This window comes from Bos javanicus, chromosome 19, assembly GCF_032452875.1.
Source record: "Bos javanicus breed banteng chromosome 19, ARS-OSU_banteng_1.0, whole genome shotgun sequence".
Taxonomy (NCBI): domain Eukaryota; kingdom Metazoa; phylum Chordata; class Mammalia; order Artiodactyla; family Bovidae; genus Bos; species Bos javanicus.
In genome coordinates, this window is record NC_083886.1 from 42465544 (window position 1) to 42476259 (window position 10716).

The 10716-nt window shown below is 41.0% G+C and overlaps 1 protein-coding gene across 1 annotated transcript; it reads right to left on the reverse strand.

Moving 5' to 3' along the window:
- Positions 1 to 430: 430 nt before the first annotated feature.
- KRT20 (keratin 20) lies at positions 431 to 10490 on the reverse strand. The gene is made up of 8 exons (XM_061391751.1): positions 9941 to 10490; positions 7271 to 7353; positions 5511 to 5667; positions 5012 to 5173; positions 4707 to 4832; positions 2678 to 2898; positions 1713 to 1744; positions 431 to 1206 (listed from the first exon to the last, which is right to left on the reverse strand). Exons 1-8 carry the CDS (start codon positions 10328 to 10330, stop codon positions 1109 to 1111), a joined length of 1269 nt encoding a protein of 422 aa, XP_061247735.1. The 5' UTR covers positions 10331 to 10490; the 3' UTR covers positions 431 to 1108.
- Positions 10491 to 10716: the final 226 nt, after the last annotated feature.

The following is a 10716-nucleotide window of genomic DNA, read 5'->3' on the forward strand; positions in this document are numbered from 1 at the left end:
CCACATTTTGTGTATCTGTTCATCAGTTGATGGGAGGCATTTGAGTTGTTTCCATTTTGGGGCTGTTACAAATAATGCTGCTATGAACATTTGTATACAAAAGAACACATTGTATGATTCCGTTCATATGAAATGTCCAGATTAGGCAAATCCATAGAGGGAGGAAGTGGATTAGTGGTTTTCAGAGGTTGAGGGGAATAGAATTGGAGTGACTGCCAAAGGAGCTTCTTTTTGGAGTGATGAAAATGCTCTAAGGTAAGATAGTGGTGATAGCTGCACAACTCTGTGAACATACTAGAGACAGCTGAATTGCATACTTTAAAAGAAGTAATTTTATGGTGTGAATTATACTTCATTAAAACTATTATTAAAAAATAGTGAGAAACATTTAATAACATACAATTACTATGTAAAGAAAGAGAGCACCTGATGATGATTTATGCAGTTTATTATATCATAAGGAGAAGCATTCTGTCTTGAGAAAGGTTTTGCTAATTTTGTTCTTAGTCTATTCCCATTTCAAGCATAATGTACTTCATTCTTATTCTGCTCAGCGTTTATGATTGGAATTTGACTCTCAAATTATTCAGAGCCGAGTTGAGTTTTAAAGACAGCCAAGACAATAAGGGGGGAAGCAAATATAATTTAAAGCTTGCAGAATTATACTGATATTAAAAATTCAGTGAAATTAATCAAGAAATTGACTCAAGAATCCAGGAAACCCTGAAAGGAGATTTTTGCAGTTCAGATTTTGGAAGGTGTTAGAGAGGTTCATTTGTAGTTTGCATAGCCTCCTCTGCTTTGTAAGGTTTAGTAATGATATTAGGTGGTCTATAGCTTGTGATTAATGCATTTTGTGTTAAAGGTGGCAGTAATGATATTTTAAATATCCCAGTGATCATTGGATTTCATTTTTGCAGGCAATTTGCAGCTTCTCTGAGTAAAACATTTATATTCAATTACAGAGACTGGTAAATGGACTCCCCTCTCCCCCCTCTAATCACCAAGAAACATTAATAGTGCTTTCTGATGCCACTTTCTTGAAGGGAGTGAAAGTTATAGCTACATGTCTTTCAAAACCTCAGCAGCATCACTTTCTTCCAGCCCTTCATACACTTTCTTCCACTTCTTTGACTTCAGATGACACAACCTTGCCATCCACTACTTCTTGCACGACTGTCTTAATCTTCCTGGTTTTCTTTATATCTGAATTGAGATTTAAATATGAAATGTTAATTCAGACCCAAGATGCTACTATTTTAGAATACTCAGCTTTAAATTATTATTTTGTATGTATTTCCTTCTTTTAGAAAGGAGTTGAACCCATTCTCTTTCTGAAATGATCTTAAGTCCATTTTCTAAATAAATGCGAAAAATTTTCTACTCTCCCCACTCCCCACAAAAGAAATATGTCATACTGAATTAAGTAAAATGCACATTTTCATCTTGTTTTTCTCTTATAGGATCTTAGGATGTCTCAGGACAGTAATAATAGCCTGGGCTAAGAAAATCACCCCGTCAATGGGAGTGTGAGAAATTTCCCACATGGAGGGTTTCTTTATATGATGTGCCCCATTTTCAGAATCCCTAAGATGATATCTGTTTACTTAAGAGCTGACTTTCCTTTACTTTTCACCAGTGGCAGGTAAGTGGTAAACTACTGAGTGAGAATTCAGTCTTATAGGAAGTGTGTAAGAATTTAGAATACTTACCTTTCTCATCCAGAGTGCTCAACTGATATTCTCTAGTTTTGTTTTTCATTTTTTTAAGAAAAGAAAAAAAAAAGAAAAACAGAAAAATGTGTTATTGCCATTTTGCAAATGAAATGCTCTCCTGCCTGTTCTGCTTAAAAATAAAGTCTGAGTGATGTGTGTTTTACCACTGTTTGTCTCTCCCACCTCCCTTTGCAGTGCTTGCTCCTTCAAGCTGGAGTGTCTTACTTTTTAACTTGAAAAATCCATAGCTTCAGAAATGACTGGTTTAACATACACTAGGGATCTTTAATTACTAGAAGTTTCTGTAATTAAAATAACAAAATTATGAAGGCGGTTTACATCTTGTGTTCCCTTGTTGCCTTTTGTGGGGGTGGTATTTGAAGACAGTTGCTGCTACCGCACTGATGATTCTCAGACTGGTTCCCACAGACCTCTGTGGCCTGTTTTTCAATTCATGATCTTGCAATGAGAACTCTAAAAAGTTATAGTGCTTTCACATGGAACTCTGCTCAGCCTGGATGGGAGGGCAGTTTGGGGGAGAATGGATACATATATATGTATGGCTGAGTCCCTTCGCTGTTCACCTGAAGCGATGACAACATTGTTAATCGGTTATACTCCAATAAAAAATAAAAAGTTTAATAAAAAATTATAGTGCTTTCAATTATGTATTAATCATAAAAATTAACACCAGCATATCTGTATCAGATATGCTTAACCATCTTCTATCTCAGCCCTACAGCATGACCTCAAGTACAAAGGATCAGTATTTTTTTGGGGGGTGTGCATACTAGTTGGTAAATTTTTGTTTTGTTGGTGTTGTTGGTGGGGGTTTGTGTAGTTGTTTTTCAGCTAGGGATTACACTGGTGCTGGGGAAAGAGTTACAGAGTTTAAGGTATGGACATTAAAATAGAATAGCAGATAGACATAGACGCCTATCCTTTGATTCTAAGAGCCTTACTTGACATCTTCTCCTTCCAGAAGACGACGGTAGGTAGCAATTTCCTGCTCAAGCCGGATCTTTATGTCAAGGAGGATATTATATTCATGGATCTGGCGTTCTGTGTCGGTCCGAACCTGCACCAGTTGGCCCTCGAGGGAGTTTAGCCGTGCCTGGATTTTGGCCAAGTGGCTACCATAACGAGCATTGGTCTCCTCTAGTGTACGCTCCAAAGCTTCTTTCTACGAGCACAAGAAAAAGTGGATGTTTCTTATTTGAGGACCTGATTTAAGAGGTGCCTCGATGTTAATTTCTCTTGAGAAGAATTCTTTTATCTAGTCATTGTGGGACTTATGCATATTTCTAGCTTTATCTCTCACTTTTTCCAACTAGGCAGCCTCGGCCAATTAACAGGGATCACTGGCTCCTCAGGTTTTTGTTTGTTTCTTTGAGTTTGCAGTTTGTGGTATATGTATTTTTGTTCTCTGTATTTGCTTCTCCTCACTGTGATTTGTAGTGCCTTTCCATTAGGAAGATCGGACTTGCTAAACCTGTTGATGGTAGGCTTGGTTATATGAGTTTCTTTGGCTAATGAAATGCAAGTGAAACTGACCAATGCATTTATGTGGAGACAGCTTTAAGAGCTATCACATGGTCTAGCTATTGCCCCTTTCCTTCTGGCACAACACTGGCATGTCCCCTTACCCTGGGGTGGAAAAGTCATGGAGCAGAGCTGAAGCCAGCCCATGATGGATGTAGTGTTACAGGGAAGAACAAAATCTGACCACATGTTGGATCTGTTTCTTTTACTTTAACCTTTGCTTCCTGTTGCTTTTTGTTCACTGTCTTATACATAATGGCCTGCCTCAGGGAACCATGCCTCTCTGCCTGAATGTTAAACCAAAGTGCCTTTGCTTAAGGAAACATCCTTATCCTGTCCACCTGTGGTGGTTTAGACACTAAGTAGTGTCCGACTCTTGCAACTCCATGGACTCTAGCCTGCCAGGCTCCTCTGTCCATGGGATTCTCCAGGCAAGAATACTGGAGTGGGTTGCCATTTCCTTCTCCAGAGGATCTTCCCAACCCAGGGATTAAACCCGGGTCTCCTGCATTACTGGAAGATTCTTTACTGATTTCCCTGGTGGCTCAGATGGTAAAGAGTCTGCCTGCAATATGGGAGACCTGAGTTTGTCTCTGGGTTAGGAAGATTCCCTGGAGAAGGAAATGGTAACCCTCTCCAGTGTTCTTGCCTGGAGAATCCCATGGACAGAGGAGCCTAGCAGGCTACAGTCTATGGGGTTGCAAAGAGTTGAACATGACTGAGCAACTTTACTTTCACTTCTTTACTGACTTAACTACAAGGGAAGCCCTGTCCACCCATATGTAAATGACTACAAGAAAGAAGAAATTAACAGCCTTCCCTAGGCTAAACATTCCGGGAGATATTTGTAAGACTTATGACCTTTTTACTTTGTTTCCTCACCTCCTCCCCATCTCTGTTCTATGAAAGAAACTGGCATCCAGACCCCGGATGAGATGGTTATTTTGAGACATTAGTCTGCCATCTTCTCAGTGTGCCAGCTTTCCAAATAAAGTCTTTATTCCTTGTCTCAACACCTGGACTCTGATTTATTGACTTGTGTGGTGAGTAGAGTGAGCTTGAACTGAGTGACAGTCATTGTAAGCCATTGTGATTTGAAGGTTGTTACCGCAACATAACTCATCATGAGCTGACTGATATCCTAGCTTGGAATGTCTTGACCCCTCTTCTCCAATTAAAAATTGCACCTTACTCTTTCCAGTCTACTTCAAATGCCACTTTTCCTGTGACATCCTCCAACTCTCTTTGGCCTCTGCATTCTTGCAGTGTCTTGTCCTTTACTTTGACTTCTTTCTGTCTTTTCATTATCATCAGTTGTTTGATGTGTTTCCCTGACTGCTCTGCAAAGGGAGGGATTATTTCTTATAGGTATTTGCATTTCCAGAGTTCCTGACACAGGTGCTTAGTAAACACACACCCCGTGAGAGCTGAACGTTAGATGTGCTTTACCATGTTGAGAAGGGACTGGAGCTCTAGTTCCAGGACCTGGTAGGTGTGTCTCTGCTCTTTTATTTGATCCTTGGTTCCTTTTAACTCTTCAGTGCTCACTGTGACTTGCTGTTGCAGATCATTAATCTAAAGTTCCAAAATGAAAAAAAAAAAAAAAAGGAATGAAAGAAAGAAAATAAGGAATAAAGGGAGGAAAGAATGGAGGGAGGGGTGGAGGGAGAGAGGAAGGAAGGAAGGAAATGAGTTATCTGTTTTTGGAAGACAGCGTCCTCACGTTTGCTTACCCATTAGAATTATGCTATTACCTGTATCTCAAACTGTTCTTTGGCTTTCTGAAGGTTCTCCTGGGCCATGGCATCATATTTCTGCCTCATTTCATTCATGATGGCACCAAGGTTCAGGCTTGGAGGAGCATCCACCTCTACATTTACATTATTGCCCAGATGAGCGCGTAGGCTCCTCACTTCCTACAGGGGTGAAAATTCTGATTGATTATAGTCTGAAGTACATTCTCAGATGAGGCTATGCAGAAAAGACATAGTAAATCTTAAGGCTTCTTTCCTTGGGGATGAGTAATAGAGAAATAAAACAACTTAGCTAAGGCTTATTATGGTCCAGAGACTGCTCCAAGTCATTCAAACCTGGCAGCAGCCATATTGAAAAGATGTTAAGGCTCATATCAATCTCATTGTCATCTTTTTCACCACCACCACAATCACCACATCTTCCTCTTTTTCCTCCTCCTCCTCACTATTATTAGAGCCATTCTATCATTTCCAATGCTGCTTCTGAATATTTTCTCACCTCCTCATGTTCTTTTTGGAGGAGATGCAGGTCTTTAGTCAGCTCTTCAATTTGAATCTCCAAGTCTGCCTTCGTTAGAGTTAACTCATCAAAGACCCTTTTCAGGCCATGAAGATCAGCCACCACTGTTTGGCAAATCCCCCGCTCAGCTTCATACCTGTGAATTAAGTAGTATGGAAAGATAATTGAGTTCTTCTTAAGCCATTATAGAAGAGATGATCTTAAAATGATAATAAGATCAATCTTTATGTGGTATAAGAAGAGTTCAATTTCAATACATCATTGTGTCTCTATACATTTTAAAATGTTCTGGAGAACCTTGGGCTCAGATCACTTGCTTTATAGTGTCATCTCTGTGATTTGGAGTAACTGGTAAAATAACCGCTCTGAAATTATTTTTAAAATTTCCTGAATTCTGGAAATATATTGTTTTAAAAGTTAAAAAAATTGCTCTAATTACTGTGCTAGCAAAAGACTCACATTATTGATATTAAATAATGGTTAGTAGAAACAGACTCACAGACTTAGAGAATGAATTTATGGTTGCCAGGGGTGAAGATAGGGGGAAGGAATAGTTAGGGAGTTTGGAATCGACATGTACATTGCTGTATTTAAAATGGATATCCAACAAGTTCCTACTTGTTGGTTAGCACAGAGAACTCTGCTGAATGTTATGTGGTAGCCTGGATGGGGGGAGAGTTTGGGGGAGAATGGTTATATGTATATGTATGGCTGAATCCCTTTGCTGTCCACCTGAAACCATCATAACATTGTTAATTGGCTACACTCCAATATAAAATAAAAAGTTAACTAAAAAATGGTTAGTTAGATTTACTTAATGAATGCACATGACCAGTTTATTTTTATTACTTTGTAAAAAGATGCATCTAAAGTGAATTATCTTAAAAATTCATGCATTCTCTTCTATGATCTTATATATTCCCATTTTTATTAAAATAGTAAGCTTAAAGAAGTGATAATGCAATGAGACTCCCAGATGCTGAGTGGAATTAATGAACTTTTACTGCTTTAATTTCCAGATCTGCTTTCTCATTTCTTTCTTTTTGATCCCTTATAGCATTATAATGCTGTGCTTTTAAACCACCAAAGACTCTTCATTGCCAATGTGTTGTACAAATTCAGGATGAGGAAGCCCTAGTGTGGAAGCAGTTAAGAGGAACAGCTCTGATCGCATGTAATGTGATGTGAGAAAGTGAACACAAATTGAACTGCTTTAATCCACCTGGTTCTTTGGTTGGTCAGACCTTACTGTAAAACACTGTCAAACAGGAAGGATTAAGAGCCACCCCTGGAACTTCGGTCATTTACTTGAAGGAACATGGATGACTCAGAGAATCACTAAGTGTAGATAAATGACTCGCTAGATAACAAAAGGGTACAGGCAGAAGGGAAGTTGTAAACTGCCTTCCTATTACTCCAAAGAGCAGAATTAGTTTCAGTAGGTGAAAAGGTAGAACTAAAAAAGAATGTTCTAGCAATCAGAGCTGACCAAGGAGAACGGTAGTAATTACTAGAGGTGTTCATTTACACTCTGGGTGACCGTATCTTAGGACTATGGGAGGAGAAGTCCAGTCCTGATGATAGATCAGAAAGCTTCTAACACCCTTTTAACTCCAAGGTTCTGATACTATTCAGTGGGAGCTCCTTTGCCAACAATGCTGTGGGGAGTCAAGTGTCATGAAGGACCACTGAAAGGCCCTTCTTTTCAGAAAGTGTCAGTATGGTATCAGAGAACCTACTTCAGCCTGAAGTCCTCCATAGCCAGTTTAGCATTATCGATTTGTAGGACACATCGAGCATTCTGCAGTTGAGCATCTTTAATCTGGAAAATACACCAGAAAGAGTGACATTTTCAACTGGACAGAAGTCTAAAATGATTGAGTTGATCCTCAGATACAGCCTCTCTTGAACTGAAGACGATGTTCATCCCAAGGATTGCCACAGGTTCGATGCACGATACTGGATGCTTGGGGCTGGTGCACTGGGATGACCCAGAGGGATGGTATGGGGAGGGAGGAGGGAGGAGGGTTCAGGATGGGGAACACATGTATACCTGTGGCGGATTCATTTTGATATTTGGCAAAACTAATACAATTATGTAAAGTTTAAAAATAAAATAAAAAAGAAAATAGAAAGGAGAAATATTGGGTTGGAGCTTTAACACAATAGATTCATAAAATGCAACTTGAGTCCTGAGGGTTTGGTCAGTTTCCTTATGACTACAAATGAAGAGCTTAGTTCAACTTGAGCCATCAGACCTTACTGAGAGCCTTGTCTTTGTTCCTGCTTAGAACCTTCCTCTTAGCCCCTTTCACTTGGTGAGCTCCTCCCTCCTCTCAGCCTCAACATCATTGCTTCAAGGAAGCCTTCACTGGTTTCCTCAAAACAGAGCTGGATGAACTGCCTGTGCTTTCACAGCCCTACATAGCCCTCCCTTTATCCTTCCATGTGGGACAATGTTGCCTTTGTCCATCTTTGTTTCCCCCTAAATCACATTAGGGCTTTCCTGGTGGCTCAGATGGTAAAGAATCTGCCTGTTATGTGAGAGACCTGAGTTTGATCCCTGGGTTGGGAAGATCCCCTGGAAGAGGGCATGGCAACTGACTTCAGTGTTCTTGGCTGGAGAATCAACATGGACAGAGGAGCCTGGTGGGCTACAGTCCATGGGGTCTCAAAGAGTTGGACATGATTGAGCGACTAAGCACAGCACACAAATCACATTATGTTCACCATCATATTCCCTAGTGCCAGCTGCTGCTGCTGCTAAGTTGCTTCAGTCATGTCCGACTCTGTGCGACCCCATAGACGGCAGCCCACCAGGCTTCCCTGTCCCTGGGATTCTCCAGGCAAGAACACTGGAGTGGGTTGCCATTTCATTCTCCAATGCATGAAAGTAAAAAGTGAAAGTGAAGTTGCTCAGTCGTGTCTGACTCTTATCGACCCCATGGACTGCAGCCTACCAGGGTCCTCCATCAGTGGGATTTTCCAGGCAAGAGTACTGGAGTGGGGTGCTATTGCCTTCTCCGAGTGCCAGCACTTAGTGCCTATTAAATACTCGCTGAATGAATGCACACTTGCTATATGGTGTTAACTTGTGTAGGCACTGGGAATCCCTGATCTTAAGAAGTGGTTACCTAATGGATGAATCCTCTAAGATGCATATAGATCAGAAGTCTGCTTGTAAAAGATGCTACAGAGGCATGTCTCTTTCAGTAGATCTAGTGTAGATCTAGTCCTAGAGAGAGTGGTCTTCTTTCATATACTGGGCCTGCTCAGGTAAACGGAACATTTGGCTGTACCTATGTGTTCAGGATGGCCTGAAATAACTTCATAAACATGAATCATGCGATGGCTAGGGGAGAATGGTTGGCTGATTTTGAATATTTTAGTGAAAGCCTGAGAAAAATGAGCTGTTGGCAGAAGGGCAATTTAAACACCTTTGTCTTCACATCCCCACAGTTCCAGAAATCCCAAAGTAACTTCCTGTAGAATCAGAATCAAATTGCACTGATGTTTAATATAATGCAAGAAAAGAGAGACTTGCTGGCAAGTAAGTGGCCTTTGCTCTAAAGAAAGAGGAATGTTAAGATAGAAATGAAAATGAAAGGAACAATTTTCTTGATTAGATAAGAATTTTAAAACAGAGTAAGTGTTCTGTGTCACATTTGACATCTTCGGTTAGGAGCAAAGTCTTCTTTTATTCCACGCTATTGATAAAATGGAGCACTCCACCTTTCTGGTATGACATGGGAGCAGGTATGATTGCAATAAATTTGAATTGGGGCAATAAAACATTTTATGACTGTTGAAGTGGTTTCTGAACTGCTTGGTGAATGAATGATGATCAGATTATTAAACATTTTAAAAGTATTTAAAAACCCAGATATCATTAAGACCTATGCCCCATCCCCATTACCACCTTGAATCATTTATCATTGAAATTTATGATCCAGTATTCTGACACTTGTGGAGCTTCCCTGGTGGCTCAGACAGTAAAGATTCTGCCTGTAATGCAGGACACTCAGGTTCAATCCCTGGGTTGGGAAGATCCCCTGGAGGAGGGCATATTCATTTGGAGGGCAACCGACTCTAATGTTCTTGCCTTGAGAATCCTATGGACAGAGGAGCCTTGCAGGCTACAGTCCATGGCGTTGCAAAGACTGGGACATAACTGTGTGACTAAGCACGCGTGCACACACACACACACACACACAAAGTCATCCTATTTAGTCAGGTTCTCCAGCAGTAAAATATAAAATATAAGACATAAAAATATGCCATTTTTATAGATGTGGCATTTAAGCCTAATTTGCTTTACAGTGCCCATTTGGACCACCCAACATATATGCCCTTCTTGACATATGATACAGCTGGACAGTGGGGAAGAAAGCAGAAGTGTCCTGCCTCACCTGGTCTCGCAGCTCTTTGATTTGTCCCATATATGCACTGTGGTCCCGACCGGCGCTAGGTGTGTTGGTCTCATACCAGTGCTTGATCTGCTGTTCAAGGTGGGAGTTGGACTGCTCCAGTGACCGCACTCTTTCCAGGTAGCTTGCTAGGCGGTCATTTAGGTTCTGCATGGTCATCTTTTCATTGCCAGCAAACAGGTTTCCTCCAGCAGGGTCACTCCCATAGTTTGCCAAGTGTCTAGACGTCGAGATGCGGGTGCCGTGGCCTCCAGCCCCTCCATACACGCTGGGTGCGACCCCTCTCCTATATATGGAGCTGCTCATGCTGAGCCCAGGGCTTTGGGAGGAGGAACTCAGGCTTCGGTGGAAGCTTCTCTGACTGAAATCCATTGGGGGTTGTAGGAGGAAGCAGCTGTTGTAGCTTCAGGATGGATGGAGCAGAGTCCGTCTCTTGGTCGCGGATGAGCTGACCTTTTATAGAACTCACAGGAGAAACGCCTCCTCCGCTGACATGTCACTTTACAATCGACACCACAATCCACCTTGCCTTGCCTCTTTTCTTTCCCCTTTGTACAGCAATCTGTTTAATACCATTCCAGAAATTACCACTAGAGGCCTTTCTCAGAGGCTTTTTTCAGGAGTGGTTTCTTTTTTCAACAGAGGAAACAAAGGGAAACTGGAAAGTATTGTTTTAGCCCTTGCACCTGCCTTGGCACATTTTCTTTCATCCTAACGTCCACATAAAGCATGTTTGCAATCTCTGCGAGTAATTTATC